Below are 19,418 nucleotides of genomic sequence, written 5' to 3'. Positions count from 1 at the left end.
AAACGCTGACTTCAAATAATTTGCTTGACATGCAAGAAAAGCATCCCAAATAACTGTTGAAAACAGAGCGACATGTCACCGTGTGCATCACAGATGTGTTAGTGGTGCATCACAGATGTGTTAGAGATCTCCTGGGGTTCATGAGGAGCAATGCGTTCCCTGAGGAAGATAAACTCACCCAATCAGATCTCTGTATCCGCGCTGTGACAATGAACTGAAGATTACGATAAATTGTAGTTAGCCGACGCAACTTACAATCATGTTATATTCATACACATAGACACACAGCTACAGGGAGCAATTCGGGGTCAAGTGTCTCGCTCAAGGACACATCGACTAGGGCGGGGATTGAACCGCCAACCCCCTGACCCACAGCCGTCCCTATAGAGGAGGCCACTTGTTCTCCTTTCATCCCTTTGGAGCTGCATCGGGAGTAAAAACAATGCCAGCAAGCGTGGATGACAGTCAGGGATGCCCAGGTCGTGATGAATATACAGACAGAAATAACAGAAGATCCGCACAATCGTCGTGAAAAAAAAGAAATCAGTCACTCCTAGATATGAAGGCATCGTCATCAAACAGATATACCCTCCGGTGTGTGTGAGTGCACTTTAAAGACCCGGTTTGGTTATCGGGTTTAAAAACCACCAAAGATCACAGAAACATGACACTGGAGAGAATAACCCAAACGACACATGGAAGTAGTTTGCTTTTTTTCTTTATTTTTTGGGGTCTTTTTTCCCTTCTTTCTTGCTATCCCTGCTTTTGGCACTACATACTTAGGTGACATATTAGATTGTTTTTAAAACAAACGTCTATTCAAAGCCTTCTTCCCGTGGCAAGCAAAGTATGAATACAGCTAATAAAAATAAAGATTTATATCTTTCCTCCTTACTTTACACATAAAATAAAAAACACTTTTTTTGGACCCCCTCAAAAATTGGGGTATTAAAATATTTTACATTTGTATCACAAATCAATGTAATGAGATAAAATAAAAAACATAAAAAATTTACAAAAATGAGAAAAGCTTCATTTAAAAAAATACTTGTGATCAAATGGTGCAAAGAGTACACAAATTTACTTTGAGTACACAAATTTACTTTGCTATTTTACTGACCATGAATTAAATTAAAAAGGTGATGCAAGTTCACTTCTTCTGTTGGATGAAATTCAGATTTAATTGATGTCGTACGTGGGGGACCAGAGGGCTGTTCGGATTCGGACGCACCACAGACCCTGTTGGAAAAAAGAAGAAATCAAGAAAAGTCGGAACAAATGGAGCTTATTATCTATTCTTGTCAGCTCGGATAAAATAAATATCTGTCATGTCTGACCTTGAGCCGCAAAGGGCTTGCCAGGCTGGTAGCCTCTGTTGCCCTGCTGGATTAAGTTCTGGGGCATCCGGTAGGGCCAGGGTGGAGACGGGCCGTACTGTGGTGTTTTATTGTGCTCCCATAACCGAGAGCCTTGGCCTACGCCGGCAAACTGGGCTGGGTGACCCGACTCTGTGGAGACAAAAACAAACACTTAATAACTCCGAAAAGTGCAATCAAATCTAATATTGAAAGTTCAGCAATATCCCAGTTTGTAAAAACCAAACGGTGTCCCTTCACCCGTGATGTTATGAACATTACAAAAATCCTAAAAACCACATCTTAAAATGTTTTTAAAAAAAACAATGTTATTCCCCGATTATCCTTTGGGAAAAAGGCAAATAACTACTGTTGCGATTAATATTACAGACCGGGGTCAAAATCAGATGGTGTAATTAGGATTGTACGTGTCACAACTAAATCTGTATCTACGGAAACAGGAAAACAAAAAGACCCAATCACACACACAGACGATGCCACCAAAGTCCACCCAGTGAATACCTGACTTGACACCAGTGCCATTGCCCATGAGCGACCCAGGTTGTGCCGAGGGGTTGTGCCAGTGTCCTTCCCGTCCTGGCCTGATGCCCGGCTGTCTCCCCGCCGGCTGGGCGAAGATGATGCTGGGGTCGTTCAGGTTCATGGGGCTGGAGTTGCCCCCTGAGCCTGTGGGACTCCCGTCTCCAGGCGCCGAATGCAGGGCGAACTTCAGGCCGGGCGGGGAGGGGCCGTTGGGAGAGGACGAGGAGAGGACCGGTCCGTGTATGGGCCAGGCGGTGGTAGGGATGTGGCCCGGTTGATGCGGCTGCCCCGGGGACTGGTGTGACTGGTGCTGGTGAGGGGGAAGAAGCCCGAGGGCGCTGAGCGCCGCTGGGTGGTACTGGCCTGGATGGGAGGTAGGGAAGCCGATGAGAGGCCGGGGGACCTGGGGGTGAACAGGCGGCTTCAAGGGACCAGCATGATTGGTCCTAATGTGGGAGGGCTGAGGGGAACTGGAGGACTTTGAGGAACTCTGAGGAACAGCTGTCGGCTGCGGGGAGTAGGGCGGAGTCTGCCGACTATCAGACTATTGACAAGAAGAAAGGAAGAGAAAGTCATGCTTTTATTTTTATATTCACATATTAATGAATTCAACTGGGAATCGGGTTAGATTTCCAAATTGTGTTTCATGAACAGTTGAGCAGGAACCACGGAGGTTTAAGTTCTTTGAAATGAGTTTGCCCCACGTTTCAAGATATCATCGTGAACCAGTTTAATAGGAACTAATGATTACGGAAAACGCCTTAGAGCTTTGACATGTACATAGAATTTTAAAGTCTTGACCGAAGAAACCAAAAACTTCTACACACTGTCAATCCCTTGTAATCACGCTCTCAATTACATTTCAGCTCTGAGGCCGTCATCGGGTAGGATGGTGAAGCTCTGTGGACTGAAACTTCCTTACAAAGATTACAAAAACACACATTTTGGTGAAAGGTCATCTTTCACACATCGTTTTTTTGTAAAGTGGGTGAACTGCCCCCAGTGGCATGTCTCACTATTGTACTCACACATTCAGAGGGCTGCCTGGTCCTTCCAGGCCGGTCTGCAGCCGTGTGGGGAATAGGGATGGACTGGGAGCTCACACCAGTGCGTGCCATGTGAGGAGCTGGGGAAGAATAACAACTGGCAGGTTTATTTTCGCCCTGTAACGGTCGGCATGTGAGCTACGCTTCAAGTCGTAAACAAAGCCCCTCTGAACATGTAGGTCGTATGTGGGTATTGTGGATACCTGGGGCTCCGGCGGTCCTCTGTTTGAGGTGGCGGTACTCGGGACAGTCCCTCCTGACGTGACCCATCTCCCCACACTGGAAACAACGCCGGTCCTTCGGGTCCCGCTCGTCCTCTTTCATGTCCTCGTCTTTGTCGTTTTCCTTCTTCTTCATCCTGGCACAGCACAACGTTCAGGACAAGAAAAGAAGGGAAGAATAAATCTGACACATAAATGAGTGTGCAGACATACGCACAACAACACATGCTCTCCTAAAAAGCAAATTGTACACTCAGTATTTGTACTATTGAACAGCCTACATTGGCTTCTTTTCTTTCAAGCATCCTTTTTTTCTTAGTCGTAATAATGTTGACAGTTACAAATAAACACCATCAAACTTCATTTGAGTTGATGTCACTGTTTAAAAACATAATTGGACAGCTACAATGACGCAGTATACTTTACAGACGGATAAATAAGGAGAAACTGGCTATGTCATGTTTATTGACACTTAATGAGCCTTTTTGTAGTTCTTCCATCTGAACATGACTCGTTTCTGGACATCCGCAAAAAGAAAACTCACTGTTGCTCCCCAATATGTTCTGATGTATAAAAAGCAGTATTGTGGACCGAGATGCTTTTTAAAATGTTACATTACGAGATAACAAAGTACAACCACACCGACATAATGCTTATTTTATTTTCTGTTCGCATTCTACAGGCAAACAAAGAGGGGACAACCTGCGTCTCTTTGGACAGTCCTTCATGTAATGTCCAATCTTCCCGCAGATCCGGCAGCACCTGTCATTGGGCGCCAACTCGCCGTCTGTCAACACCTTCGAGTCAAAGAAGTAGTCCTGCAGCAGAACACAACGGAAACAGCAGATATTTCAGACGGTTCCCTCAGGACACAGAACGGACCGCATTCAAGTGGTTTGTTTGTTCTATTTGGTTGGTTGGCGAGCGACGTACCACTTCGGTGCCCGGTTTGGGGTAGAACGGAGTCCCAAACAGCTTTCTCCCATTTATAAAGGCCTTCATGATGAAGTTTGTCACTAGAGGACGCAAACGAGGACTTGTCAGTGCATTAAAGCAGAAGCTGTCATTCTTCTTTCAAATAGTCATAAACTGGTAGAGGTTGCCCGCGATCACACGTCTCCAGTAAAAGGGGAAACAAATGACACATTTGATCACACATAATGGACTACGGCACTTACTTTTGCGAGAAACTCCAGCACCAAGATTGTGATTCAAATCAAAGGGATCTGAGGAGAAGAACAGACGAGTGAGTAGAAATGAAGACCGTGGTGTCCCTTGGTAGCTGAACGGTTACACCGTGTACGAACCGCAACAACGAAGGGTTGATTCAGCCATTTATTGCATATTATTCAGGCATTTATTGCATATTATTCAGGCATTTATTGCATATTATACACTTCTCTCTCACCCAGTTTCCAGACTACCTGTACGCTGCTATCTGTCTAAAAAACTCAAACAATCCCCCAACATAATAGTTTTTGAATAAGAAAGGAAAGCAGACTTGTTGAGGTCAAAACCGGGCAAAGGAGCGGTGTGAGCACCTTCAATCGCGATGCATTTACTGGTCCACTGTTTCTCGAAGGTGGTGAGGCGTTTCCTCTGGCGGATGCTGATGACGTGCTCTTTGAAGTCAAACTCTTCAGTGTAGAAGCGCAGGAGTCCCAACCACAGCTCGCCCACCGACTCCGTGTTCGGCTGCAGCTCGGAGAGAAGCCGACGCTGCGCAGACAGAAGAAACACACGGAGCACCGATTTGTATTCGATGGTGAAATAGCGACGGGATAAACAAGCAGGTTTCGACCACATTCAGATAATGGCATTTAATGCACTACCATCACAAATTAAAACAGTCATCCTAAAAAGTGAAATGTTTTTAAGTCTCTTTTATTTAACTCACCAAATCCTCAAGGTCATCACAAAAGAACGCATTCCAGCCATCTACCATCCGCTGGGGGACAGTGTCCCCATCAAAGATCTAAAAAGAAATCACGCAGAGCTACTCATCATATTTTGGTCAAAGCTAATAAGCACTTTGTGGTGCAGTTTCCGTTCATTTCATCGGAGTCGTTCATGAGTGGACTGGTACCTCCTGGAGGACCGGAATGACCGGCGGCTGCTTCTGCTGCAGGAAGTAAAGCACCATCAAGATGTAAGCATAAGACGAGAGGCTTCCTCTGGACGCATCCCCAATGTCGCAGCGCTGTGAGCACGGAGGGAAAGCAAGAGGAGACGGTCACACTTCAGAGCCTTCAGGTGCTCATCAGAAAACATGTATAGTACACGAGACATGAGCAGGTAATTTATCAGGAACACTAAAAGAAGAGAGACAGCTGTTTGCAAAAGCTGTTCTTTAAGAGTAACTTAACACCCGGCTGAAAAGCATTGCTCTACACAGAGCATCACTTGGTAAAACTATGAGCAACATTAAATAATTCCCTCACTCATTCTAATGATGCTGAAGATGTATCTCTCCATGTACGCATACATGAATGAAACCAAGTTTGAATTGGCAGTTTTATGTTTGTTACGTCCTCCTTTGAAACTAATATTTCTGTCAGTTATATTATAGCTTGTGATGCTGCATTAAAACTTAACTTTTGTTATTGACCACTTCCAATATTTTCAGGAAACGGATGTATGATTGACGTTCACGTGGTGTCGATGTTACAATGGCCGTAGCCGTCTAAACAACTGTGGTGCACACACATTAAGTAAACCGCTAGTCTGAAGACATTGCACATAGATTTAGTAGTGAATAAAAAAATAGTTGGAGCGTCCCAATCTGAAAGTTGTTGTTGTTTTTATGTCAGGAAGTCATAGTTAGGGGATATATTCAGGCAGTGCTCTTGAATGTCAATAACATTGCTAAACCTCTTGAAGTAACAAGCAAGACAGAAAACTACAGAGCGAACTGTCCAAAAGCAAATTAGTTAAGCGTTACACACACACACACACACCTTTGCAAAGACCTTCATCGTGTATCCCAGGAATTGCACACGTGGATCCAGGGCTGCATACATAGCCAGCATTCTGGTGTTGTGTTGAGCCTACACAGGTAAGAACAACAATCAAGTCATACAGCCTTTTTAATAAATAAAGACATCTCTAAGCACTTAATACAACGTGCACACAGGTTCTGGTTCACTCACCAGAGTATTGTAAAGGCTAATGTCGCCCTCCAAACAACTCTGTCGGTGTTCAAACTTCACAATAGGCACTTTAGCTGTTGTGATGGGCAAGATGTTCCTCAAACCTGCGATGTTGTGAACATGGGAGATTACAACCAGTCACATTCAGTGCGTCACATATAAATAGTCCTAAAGAGATAATTGGTAGAATGAGTTTATTCACCTGTATGCTTCTTTAGAACTTTTGCGAGGCCTTCAATGATCTCTTTGCAGTTCAGTCTCTATTGAGACAGATCAAAATATAAATGCAACAGTGGAGGACTGACATCTCTTCTCCCAATGAAGAAGCGCGAGTTACATTAAATGTCACTGTGTGTTCTGTCCGCCCACCTCTGCAGTCTCATGGCCCTCCAGAGTCATGCAGATGTCCAGGTCACTGTCGCGGAAGCCAAAGCCATTCTTGGAGGAGCCAAACAAGCAGAGCTGAGCTTTATCTGTGGATTCAGGAACAGGAAGAGATGATCATTTTATAATAAAACTGTAAAATAGCCATTCTGTATGATTATCGCAAAATGTCGAAAACAAAACCAAAAAGGTTTCTCAAATTATAGTCAGTTTGTTGAATATCTCTTGAGCTGATTCACTAAACAGTTTGTTAGTGCAACTCAACAACCCCCTCAGACATTTTGGTTAATTTAAGTTTGCATTAACATTAAAACAACACATAAACAAAACAGAAAGGGAAAAAGCAGAAGGGCTTGCAGATAAGATATTTATAAAACATAAATTGCGGACATTTGAAAAAAAGGCCTGGTTATCGCTACACTGGGAGGAGTACACATAAAGGCGTTGGTCAAAACGTTGCTGTCTACAGTAGTTTATGCTTCATGCTCACCATTGTACTCCTTCCTTATGAACCGCTCCAGGCTGCAGAGGATCTGCTCCCTCTTCTGTTGCTCAGCGTGTGAAGGTGACAGTTCAACTACAAACAATGGAACAGAAATTAAATTCAGCGCTGCAATTATGACACATTAGGGTAGAAATTAATAGGATTGTAGATTTAACTACCTATATACACACACACGTATATATTGGTCTGTCTTTTTCTGTGTAGGTACATTAAGAGCAGCATAAAACCCGAGTCAGATTCCTTGTATGTGTACACACATACTTGGCCAGTAAAGCCTATTCCCGACACACACAGAAAAGAGTGAAGTGAAAGAAAGTGCACCATTGAGTACGTACAGAAGCACAGTTTGCAGAGCCCATCGAGGATATCTCGGAAGCGGTCGTTCATGGGAGGCAGCAGCTTCAGCTCAATCTTCTTGAAGTCTTCGGGACACTCGTCCTTCAAGTGACCATCTCGCTTGCAGATGCTACACACAACCGTTGGGGCCTGGAACCACACATTTCAAAAAGGCGATAAATTAGATGGTTGGTTACATATGACGACCTCCAATTACTATATGCGCACAGATTGTAAAGCCCTCTGAGGCAGATTTGTAATTATGAGTTATACTAAATAAACTGAATTGAATTTCAGAACAGCATTGTTATGAAACATTTGTGTGGGGCAATGTCCCATGTTGGATGTCTTAAAGATGTCTTAACGGTTGTATTATGCTCCGACAACCTGAAGCCTACATATAGACTATGTTATCATGTGTCAATAATCCAATAAAGATCCTCCCTAAATAAAAACATCTCAGTGACATGAACCCATCAATGAGGATGATGTTTCTCCTAAACTGCAGCTTTAAATGTGGGAAAGGTTGAAATCTACAATGTCTTTTTTTTCTTCAAAACACCTCGGATCACAAACCGATCAGAAGTAATATCAAAAAGTATCACATACAAAATGTAGGATATTTGGCAGTACAATGGGTTACAATATTTTACCATTGTCAAAGTCAAAATTGAATTTACACTCGACATCAACAAATACTTGATTCTATGCTGGATAACAAACAGTGAAAGGTGATAGTTACCTTCCCACCAGTAAAAATCATCTTATCAAACACATAGTGAAGATCGTCTGATGTAACGGGGCCTTCCTTATCCAAAATACTGCTTTCCTCCACCTCCTCCTCCTCTTCGTCACTGTCCTGCAGGCCGTTGAGGGAGAAGGATGGTTTGTTCCCCTCATTGAGAACCATTTCCTTGAGGCTTGCATCTAAAGTCTTCTCTTTAGCTTTTCTGGAAGATTTGGATCCATCTTGATCATCACTTTCAGGCTGCCCTTCCTCCTTAAACCCTTGCTGCTCCTTCTGAGAGCATTGGCTTTTTCCATCATCATCATCTTCTCTCTCAAGCTCTTCCAATTTTCCCCCTCGCTTGTCTGCCTTCTTGGCTCTCTGGCGCCCCCCAGTGCTCCTTCTCTGAGGGCACGCAAAGTATTTGTAAGCCGCACGCAAGCGCTCCTGGATGTACTCAAACACCATTTGACTGTTCAAGCTTCGTGCGACGTTCCTCTTCAAGGCAAAAGGATCTAAAAATGTAAAAAGAATGATAAAGATTGGAGTGAATTTCTGATAATTTTCTAGAGCATTCGTTTGTCTTTTTTTAACAACAGAGTAGTCGCTCACCTTCGATGGCGAGCCTGCGCCGAGGCCAGTTCTTCCCTTCCCGGGAGAGGAGCTCCTTCAGGCGGATGCTGATGACGTGTTCTTCAAGAGCAAACTCCAGTGTGTAGAATCGTAAGAGCTCCAACCACAACTGGCCCAGCGACACACCTTTACCCAGGTCCAAAGTGAGGCGAGACTTCAAGGGACAGTAGCAGAGTCATCGTAAAAACCAGGTTGACACAGCAAGAATAGAAACACTGCCCCGCCATAAAAATATGATTTGAAATCTGAATCAAAGTCTAAATTGCTCTCTTGTGACATGACTGCGCTAGGTGAGACTCACCAAGCCTTCTGTGTAATAGTGGTCGGGGATCTTTTTCGGCTCCGGTTTGGGTCTGCCTTCTCTGGCCTCGTTTCGGTTGTCCGTGGAGCTCGGCGGTCTCAGCTCCCACTTCACAAACATGTCCAGAGTTGAGATTCCAGTGAGATGATACTCGTCCGCACGTTTCACTTCAAAGCCTTCAATCTAAAAAGAGGAGAATTAAGTCAAACAGAGACGACAACTAATATTAAACAAAGAGGTGACTAGGGATGAGAATTGATAAGATTTTAACGATTCCGATGCCTTATCGATTAGATTCCTTATCGATTCTTTTATCGATTCTTATTGGGCAAGGGTTGAAAAAAAGATCACAAACGGGTTTATTTACATTAATTTTCTTTTCTATAATTTTCTATAATGCTGCACACACCATATACAGTATGTATACATACACATTTAAACAATTTTAAATAACCAAAAACATTTATACATATTCCTCTTGAACTTAAAATAAAACTTACATAACTTAAATAAAATGTATTCTGTTTAATTTAAACATGTTCCTAGAAATTACTATCCAAACGTGAAGTGATCAATAATGGGAGACCAATGCCGGAGCTAAAATGTATGCTTCAAACGAAGGGACAGAAGATAACTTGATCGACTCCAGACAATAAAGGCAAATTGCTTCACACAGTGAGTATTTGTGATCACTTTGGAGGAGTTTACCTTGGACCAGTGGTCCCCAAACTACGGCCCGCCTCCACATTTGGACCGGCCCCCTGAACAATACCAGAGACGCGTTCCGATTTATTATTTTTTTCACCTGGCCCGCTGCCGTTGAGATTGCAGTGAGACGCGGAGAAAATGTGGAGTGGTGCTCTTCGCAATAAAACATCTTTGATGGGACGTGTCGCGTCTCGGCCAATCAGCGTTCAGATGTCCACAGCGTTTGGGAAGTTAGGTTAGCTTGAATGTTAGTCCGCTACATCTGCTGCTGTCACGCTGCACGGTGTAGCGATACTAACAAAGTACCCGTACGTTAAAGCAACACTATGTAACTTTTCACTTTTGGCGCCCCCTTCAGGTTTTTAGGTATTTAGGTATCGATTTCAGTGTCGTAAATACCCAGTGACGATAGATGCAGCCTCGCATACACTTGTATTGAGTTGGGATCATGTGTTGTCCTGTATTATAATATTATAATTATTATTATTTGTACGTGTCACGGGTTATAAAAGGTGACGAGGGGGAGGTGACGCAAGGGTTTTTTTGTTTGGAGCGCACTGACCGACAGCGGACTCAGAACGGCAGCAATCCGGCGACTTTCTATTTTGGATTCATACCAACGGGCGGGCTCACTAATAGAAGACTGCGCAGGAACACTGAACTGGCCCAGCACCGACCGGACTAGGGTGAAGGAGCGCGGGGATTGAACGCAGCGCCTCGCCACGTCTCTGCCTGGTCGATCAGCTGTTTGCCGGCTTTTGGGGGGGGGGGGGGGGGGACTGCAAATGTGGAGTACGTGTGATCGAATACAATATTGTTGACAACACCAAAAAGCTACATAAAAAGCTACCCTTATACTGTAGCTGCGAGCGTGGAGTGGCACTTAATGACATTGCGTAATCACTGCCAGAAAGCAGGTCGAGTACATCCGCCGGATGTACCGGGCGGCTCCAGAATCTTACATAGCGGAGTTATTTCCCCACAGACCCCCGATGGCAATAGCGGAGACGCAAATCGTCATATTAAAAGTCATTGTAGCGGCACAATTTTTTTCACGCTGTTATTTTAAGGTCCAAAAGTTACATAGTGTTGCTTTAAAAACGATGTGATTTAGCATATTTTTAGGATCGATACTTCATTAAAAGAGCGATCAGAGCGCACGCGCTGCTCCGCTCCGTTAAATGCTGTCTGCACGCGCAGCACTCGCAGCGCTCAGCCGTAATGCGCGCACACAAGTGAGCACACTCTTACCTCACACTAGCACTTTTTGTCGTGTGAAATGGAGCCAAACTTTAGAACGCCTCTGCCTAGTTGCCATGTTTGCTGCAGTCTGAAGAAGAAACTAAAAAAGTTCGCGCATGCGCAACGCCACAGAGGACCGTTAGCAGAACCGTTAAAGAATTTGGCTGACGATCCCAAACAATCGGTTCACTGGGAACCGGTTCTAAAACAGAACCGGTTCTCGATTCCCATCCCTGGAGGTGACTTTAAACTCTGCATCTCTTTAGCGGGCAGGTTTCCATGCTACAGCGTGACGCCATTGGTGAAGGCTTGGGGAGTTGCAACACTACACCCCTAGTGGTCAAGTTAAACATTTCATATCCAATATATACACACAACACCCCAGAAAAATGTATTATCAGGCAAATGAAAGCAGTGTAGAGGAAGAATGATGTTTCGGTCCAGAGTAAATGTGCCTGCTCACAACAATACAGACAGACTTCCACATAGTCTTCAACCCGTTTTTCCGAGAGCCGTTTTAAATTGATACTCGTTTCTCTGATATATTTTTTTAAGGGAAAAATAACGCCGAAGAAATAATAGGGGGGTAAGCCGGCTGGCACTTACAAATAAATACTATTCCCTCTCTGAATGGAAAGGTTGACTAGGACCTGCAATACACGACACTTCACATACCCAGCGGCCCAGGTAGACGGGGAGTATGGGCTCCTTCTTCTGCTGCAGGAAAAAGATGATCATGAGGGCAAAGGAGTACGAGGGGATGCCACCCTCAGCCTGGCAGTCAACATGACACAGCTGTGGGGAAGAACATACAGGGGGGGAAATGCATTAGTCTGCAGTTCTGCCGGAATCCAAATACTCTATATTTAGCATTAGGACATAAGTAATATATAGATCGTTTGTGCAGAGATCGCGGAGCTTAATTGAAAAAGATAAAAACGCCACAGCATTGCAATCACACAGCATGTATTTGTGGTAGGCATGCTTTAAAATCCAACGTGTACGCACACTATATTGTAAAACAAACTGGCTTTATACGACTTGCGAACTGTTCTTTCTCAGTTCTAACACCTGTTTTTGTTCTACAATGGGGATATCATGTTTTGCTGAACTGCGTTGGAAAATGAATGAAAATAAAAACAACTGAAATCCATCCGAAGCTATTCGTCATTTCTTCTTTCAGCTGAAGAGTGTCAGTTGACAGCCTTACCCTTGCCCAGTAGCGAAAGGCCAGCACCAGGGGGATAATTCTGGGTTCCAGTCGAGACAGCGCTGCCAGGTGGTTGGTGGTGAGACAAGCAACGTCATTACCTGCACTCACTTTACACAGCAGGCCGCTGCACGGACACAGAAGTGAGAGAAGAGCACCATGAAGGGTCGGATCAAATTCTTAAATTGACATCGAACAGAACGCCAGTCTAAGTGCTGAAAGGGCTCGTTGAGGGATAAGATATGGAGTATGTTTTTGCTTTTAAACCAGGGATATATGAAAGACACAACTATGCACTGAAAGCTTTACTTAAAAATAGAATATATTTTTGATACAGAAAACCCAGTGATGTTACACCCTCGGGAAGACATTCTGAGGTGGCTGAAAAATGCATGTTTTTTAAGTGATCAAGCGAGGGATGAGATCTGGTTTGTTTATTTATGGCTTACGTAGATCTAGGCGCCAATTGGTTGATTTTTAAGAACGTAACCACTGGAAATAAAAGAGCAGATTAGATGAGAATGGAGGCCTTCTAATGGTGCTGTAGTGTTTTACATATATATGCTGTATTATTACGATACAGTGAGTTATATTTTCCATCAAACTTTCCCTGTCTTTTTCCATTATTGTTGAGCACTTTTTGCTGCATTTATTGTATGAAAAATGCTGTACAAATAAACTTTAAAATACATTTGTACCATATATGAATAGGTAATAAAAACCTGCATCAATGCATTTGATGATACACTCACTTGCTAATATCCCGACAGAACACGGCAGGAACTTTGGCATGAAAATCTGACTCGACCTCAGAAAATTCCGCTAGAGGAGAAACAGAAAGAATAAAAAACGTTAAATTACCTTGAGAAAAGTTGCACAAACTGAAATTCATTGCAGGACGTTTAAATAAAAATACAACAACGAGCCATAACCATTCAAACCACTTGAAAGCAGAGAAGAAATTTGAAGAACACGTGCTTCTTGACAATGTTCTGCTTAGTCTACTCTGCAAATGCCATCAGACACATGGACCAACAAGACATAGCTAATCATTTCAGACAAAGAAGAACCGTGGATTCGTACTACTTTGTAAAAACTGGAGCTGGGCAATCATTTTGATTAATTTATTTGAATTCATGATTTAAGACATGGGTCATTATGGTACAGAACTGCCATCACTTCCCTGAGCTCCTGTAGTTCAGTTAGCATGCGAGTCCTCTTCAGAAAGGTCGTTATCAACATAACTGCATGGAGCTGGTTCCCATAAAGAGTCGGTCTCATCAGCAGTAACGTACTCAACAACCGGTTTATTATAGTTTACAAAAGTTTTTTCTTTTTTCTTCAGGGAAACATTATCACCATCTGTTATTTGTTTTCTTAAAAAGTGAAGATGGGTGAAAGTTAATAACTCCGTTGTCTTTTGTAGGCCCGTTTGATTCAACAATTTTTTTATTTTTATCTGATGGAATGTGAACAAATCTGATATTATATTTTCAGACCGTCTTGCCAAGCCCTAATAACAATTCATCACGTCTCAGCTCGAGTCAAAACGTAACATGCGCTGAGCAAAACTTACGGCTTTTCTTTAGGATTTCCAGCACTTGAATCAAGACCTCAGGTTGTGTCATCTGAACGGAGGAAAGGAGTGTGAGAGTCATCAACTAAATATATATATTTATGTTATTATTGAAAATACATATCATGTTTTTGTTATATAGCAGGAGCTGACTTACTGAGGAGGGGTGGGTGACGTCGATGTTGATGTCACTCGTCTTGAAGGCAAATCGGGTAAGACATGATCCATAGAGACGGAGAGCACAAGCTGGAGAAACAAAGACAAGATATTAGAAAATACATTATATTTAACATTCAAAAGGATTAATGAAGACTTTTATACAAACAGAATAAACTGGCCACTGAGGACCAACAAGGTCTAATTTTCATAGGACTTAAAATAAGGGAAGATTCCATGAAACAAAACGTAAAATACAGTCTCAGTTTGGTACCAAAGAATTGAAATTGAACATAAGTAGTTTTTGTTGCTCTTGTGTGCAGTTATTTTTGTCCAAATATGTCTTTAGTGTAAAACATTTCATAGTTACTTAATTATAGCAAACTCCACATCCCAGTGGATAAGGAGTACATACAGTTAATCCTCACTTAATATAATGAACTCCAAATGTAACATCCCTGTAAAAATACACTGTTGGGAATAACAGTTTGCATCTGATTTGCAGAAAACAGAGACTGAGTGACATGTCAGCAAACAACCTGAGAGGCTCCTCTTTATGATCTCTTCCATCCTGATGACCACGGCTTTCCGAACCTCAAAGTCCTCCTTTGAGATCCCGTGCTGCCTCGCTGTATCTAGAACCGCCGTGTCCACGGCCTTCAGCTGGGCAGCAGAGGGGGGCGGCAGGGCACGCAGCTCATTCTCCTCCTGTTTCTCCTGAAAAACCAGATCCGGAAAATACGTTGAATACTTTATTATAATGCTGTAATGGCATTACTAGAACAAGGCCTGGAATGAGTGATGACACAAACGTAAAAGTTCCCAAACCATTATGTTCTTCTTGTGTCTCTTCTCCTTGATGTGTTTGTGTGCTCCTTGAATGTTCTCAATGTGCACAGAACAGAGCTTGCATAAGTATTGATAGTTTGGGTACTCGGGGGACTGCTGTAAAAAAAAAAAACAAGGAGAGAAGCAAAATTAATCAGATTGTGCATGTTCTCTGGCAGTTTTTCACTTGTAAATTTGGATATCACATGATGTTGATTCACAATAAAAAATGCCACCTGGAGATAAAAACAAACAAATCACAGGGAAAAAAACAAGCTGGTGATGATTCCATGAAACAAAACTAAACAATGGAAGAGCTGGGCTTTCATTATCATCCTTATTAAATCAAATTAAGTCAAACCAGTGCATCAGCCTTTTTTTGCAGCTGTACAAAAACTCTGCCTCCATAAAATACAGTCTCAAATGGAATGGTGCCAAAGTATTGCCATTGACCATAAGTAGTTTTCTCTTGTGTGCAGTTATTTTCCATCCACAATTGTTTTAGTTGTAATGAGGTGACAATGGACAGTTTTACAGTGAATTATGGGCAATGGCTATATGAACTCTATATGATTGAGAATTAAAAATACACTGTTGGGAACATTAATTTGTGCGCTAATTTTTTTCCATGTTATAAATTACCTCATTTAAAATCTTACAATCAAAACTACTCCTTTGTCATTGAAAAACACAGAAAGTATGAAATCACATAGGGTCTTTATGTTTTAAGTCTCCATCGTGTAGTAGATCAAAACATGTCTGTGGTCAGGAAAACAGTTTGAAAGATGAATACATGTGTTCATCCATTGATCTATTTATTAATCTATCAAGCTACTACCTATTGTATACTGGCTGAACCCAGAATACAGCAGCTGAAATGAGCTGAGCCATACATCACATCAGACATGACTGTATTGTTTCCTTACTTTCAACAGTCGGTGGATGTAGTCTCTGTCGAGCCGCTCCTCTGCCTGTCGGAGGCCCAGCTGTTGCTCTGTCAGCGGCCCGTCCTCCACAGTTGGCCTCGCCTCTTCAAAAGACCGATGCATCAATGAAGCCACTTTCACCGCTTTCACCGCTTTCACTCCTTTCACACCGACAATGACAAAGCAGTTAACCAGAGGTACATTTGGTGGGGAAGCCATTTCAGGAAACAAATCATTGGGTAAACTCACCACGGGACTTTTCCTTTGCTTGAACTACAACGGAGCTACAATGGAGCTCTGTGAGGCCTTTCTCAGGTGTGCCAGGCACTACAGGAGAGTTGGTCTCTCTGTTTGCTGAGGGGCTGCTGTATGCAGAAATAGACACCCGAGTGTCGGGATCCTGTGCCACCAGATTCTGTTGTGAGCTTGCCACCTTTCCTTTCCCCCTCTCCCCAGAACTTGTTCTTCCAGTCAGTTTAGTCAGCCTGGAGGGCCGCCCTCTTCTCTTGTCCTGGGGGATTTCAGTGAATGTCTTGCCTGGCCCACGGCTTCCCTGACTGACTGCATTATGTTCATCCTTTGCAGCGGTGAGGCTTTCTTTGCTGCGGGTTGCAGACTTGGTCCCCTCTCTCTGAGCGGGAGCCTCTATATTTGACTTCTCACTGGACGAAGCTTTGGGTCCTCTGGGTTGAGAATGTTTGACTGCTTTTACTGGACCTTTAGACTCATCCATCCCCGTTATTCTCCCTGGTGGAGTCAACGGCACGCTCAGAATGACCAGGGAGGCAGGCAGGCCACCTCAAGTCTAGGTAGGAAGAGAGGAAATGATAGCAATCAGTTTAACTACAACATTACACTCCATTGTGATAGGCTGCTGCTTCTCTTGTTGGTCTCTTTGATCAGGTGAAGCCAACTGACCAAACACATTTGAAAAATTACTTTGCATTTAACGTACATGGCTTAAATATAATTAATATTTAGTTTTTCTTCAATGATCGAAATGTACAGAATTTACTAAAAAGGAATCTGAATTATTCTAAAGTCAAAAATCGAGATAAAGGTCTTACAACAATTACTCTGGTCAAATAAAAAAGGACATTAGTTCTTAAATCTGTTGTTTTAGATTACATATACACCTTCTGCTTTAACTTGTGAATTAGTATTTCAGTATGGAAAAAAACATACCTTGGTATTTTACAGTTTTGCTTTGAAAATATGACCAGGTAAAATAAACATGTGCAATGCAAACACAATCATTTTGGCACACATGGTGTGGTAATAAATTTATAATAAATGAATCACGGAAAAAGTTGAATAGAAGTGTTAATGTCGTCTTTAATTGTGAAGCCACAATAGTAAAGGCGTTCTACGTTTTGTACTTTAACTTTCGGTTTGAAGACTCGGTTCATTCATCCAGAATGCTGCAGCTTGTGTACTCACAAAAAACAAGAAAAGAGATCACATTACTCCTGTATTAGCTGCTCTGCACCCCTGTAAAATCAGGTATCACATTTAAAATTCTTCTCCTCCTCTACAAAGCCTGTATTGTTGATGCACCATCATATCTTAAGGAGCGTGTCGTACCATATTGCCCCACTAGAGAGCTACGCTCACTACATGAGGGGCTACTCGTTGTCCCTAGTCTTAAAAAATAGGATGAGAGCCAGAGCCTTCAGTTATCAAGCTCCTCTTTTATGGAACCAGCTTCCACTTTCAGTCCGGGAGGCAGACACAGTCACCTCGTTTAAGAGTAGACTTAAGACTTTCCTCTTTAATAGAGCTTATAGTTAGGGCTGAATCAGGTTTGCCCTGGTCCAGCCTCGAGATATGCCGCTATAGGCTTATGGGCTGCTGGGGGATGTTTGAGGATACACTGACCACTTATCTCCTCTTCTCTCTTTCTCCTTATGAATGAATTCACATCTCTCCATCACACAATGACATTATTAACTCTGCTTCCTCCCCAGAGTCTTTGTGACTTCACGTCTCATAGGGTGCATTGGACCTGGCTGTGTCCGATGCCTCCTGCCTGGTGGGCCGGCCTCCTCCCATGGCCCTGCCCCCCCTCCTGTCGACCTCCTTCTGTTTCATGGATTGTGGAGGTCTGGATTGTGGTCCAAGCCTACTACTAATTACTCATACATTTCTGTCATATTCATTAAATGTGTTGTAACTGTAACGCTGTTCATTCTTCTTCATTCATGTCGTATGTGTACAGATTGTAAAGCCCTCTGGGGCAAATTTGTAATATTGGGCTATATAAATGTAACTGAATTGAACTCCTTTCCTTGTAAACAAAACATGGACATGTTTAATTCAAACATTATCAAGTACACGTGCCAAAAACAAGTCTTCTAATTCAGTCCAAAACATCTGTGGTGTGAATTTACTAAAAGAAGCTAATCAAGATTTCCTTGATCGATCGACGCAAAGAAATGTATGTAATGTTTATCCATTTAAGTGCATTTCTAAAATGACAACTCCAAGAAGTATCCTAGAAGACTGGAACTAACAATTAAATTCAGTATTTCAGAACATTTACTCACGTTTGGTATTTTAAAGTATAAGTGTGAGGTTCTTCCTACTTTCCATCTTCTTCACTACATTTACGGAAGGGGAAATATTTAAAAAACAACATGTGTTTTATAACTCCAGTCCCTTATGACTTGTTATATACAAAACACTGATACACAACATAAATCAACTGATAAATGATTGCGTTACGAAAGAGATTGATTGAACGCTATAAAGAGTGGCCACGCACACTGCCCGTGTGGTTAACATGTGACTGGTTGGGCTCCTGTTGGTTTCAGTTAACATTGCGGCGAACTATTTCAGAGGAAAACGAAACTGACAACACTGCGTTAGCTCCACTTCCAAAACCGAAATGAAAACAGAGGGCACCTCCCGCAGGCATATATTCCCGACTCAAATAAACGCACACCATTAAAACCTGAAAAATGTCACCTGTGTTATGGGGACGGTTCACGTTGACTTCAAGGAGGCTCTTTGCTCAACCGACTTTCCTGTGAGCGGTCCTCGTCGGCTAACTAACGTTAGCTGCTGTGACGGTCGTCCAAGCTAACGGGAAATAAATAACATTGGCACCCAGTTGGCATACAAGAGCAAGTCCTTAAAAGCAGAGAACAACGACTTCGACCGGAACAACACAGAAGAGCGCGTACACACTTACTTTCGGGCTCTTAAGTTGATTTCGGATAATTGTTCAGTCGTCCATGGTGTTGTTCTACATAATATTGTTAAAATCCCACGGCCCTGGTCAAACGGCAACCATTGACGCCATGTTAATACATAACCCCGCTGCATTGTGGGAGTGTCAGTGATGAATGAAGAGGGGCGTGAAGCGTGCTGCATTCAAATACCGCTCGGATACGCTTTACAGTAAATGAACTACAAGCATCTTTCCTCAAAAACTTTTTCCCGAGACCCCAATCAGATCGGTATTTTCGCCGATCCTGATATGTTTGGAAATTTTGAACGTTGTCGTTTGAGCCCGAGACACTCGTGTATCTCCCTGCTAAGGCGGGTAAGACAAATACTAATAATAAACA

At 42.7% G+C, this 19,418-nt stretch overlaps 1 protein-coding gene across 1 annotated transcript; it reads right to left on the bottom strand.

The window, feature by feature from the left end:
- Positions 1-702: 702 nt before the first annotated feature.
- tut4 (terminal uridylyl transferase 4) lies at positions 703-19,130 on the bottom strand. Its single transcript, XM_056414556.1, has 31 exons — positions 19,040-19,130; positions 18,814-18,927; positions 16,096-16,651; positions 15,847-16,007; positions 14,921-15,037; positions 14,632-14,809; positions 14,094-14,182; positions 13,937-13,988; positions 13,113-13,182; positions 12,361-12,487; positions 11,826-11,945; positions 9,201-9,383; positions 8,879-9,053; positions 8,282-8,781; positions 7,539-7,689; positions 7,189-7,275; positions 6,684-6,787; positions 6,517-6,574; positions 6,315-6,418; positions 6,123-6,212; positions 5,252-5,365; positions 5,063-5,140; positions 4,707-4,884; positions 4,344-4,391; positions 4,099-4,181; positions 3,868-3,983; positions 3,148-3,302; positions 2,927-3,024; positions 1,878-2,442; positions 1,338-1,508; positions 703-1,239 (listed from the first exon to the last, which is right to left on the bottom strand). The coding sequence occupies exons 3-31, from the start codon at positions 16,577-16,579 to the stop codon at positions 1,151-1,153; spliced, it is 4,545 nt and encodes a 1,514-aa protein (XP_056270531.1). The 5' UTR covers positions 16,580-16,651; positions 18,814-18,927; positions 19,040-19,130; the 3' UTR covers positions 703-1,150.
- Between the last annotated feature and the right edge of the window lie 288 nt (positions 19,131-19,418).

This window comes from Pseudoliparis swirei, chromosome 5 (assembly GCF_029220125.1).
Source record: "Pseudoliparis swirei isolate HS2019 ecotype Mariana Trench chromosome 5, NWPU_hadal_v1, whole genome shotgun sequence".
Classification (NCBI taxonomy): domain Eukaryota; kingdom Metazoa; phylum Chordata; class Actinopteri; order Perciformes; family Liparidae; genus Pseudoliparis; species Pseudoliparis swirei.
This window is presented reverse-complemented; position numbering and strand designations above follow the sequence as displayed.

What these genes read in the sequence shown, in the direction of transcription:
- tut4 (XM_056414556.1), bottom strand. Translation starts at nt 16,579, where the DNA reads ATGGATGAGTCTAAAGGTCCAGTAAAAGCAGTCAAACATTCTCAACCC. An exon ending in TCATTCCGGTCCTCCAGGAG is followed by an intron (nt 5,141 to 5,251) that starts GTACCAGTCCAC and finishes ATTTCTTTTTAG; the next exon opens with ATCTTTGATGGGGACACTGT. An exon ending in GAGGACCGCCGGAGCCCCAG is followed by an intron (nt 3,025 to 3,147) that starts GTATCCACAATA and finishes ATTCTTCCCCAG; the next exon opens with CTCCTCACATGGCACGCACT.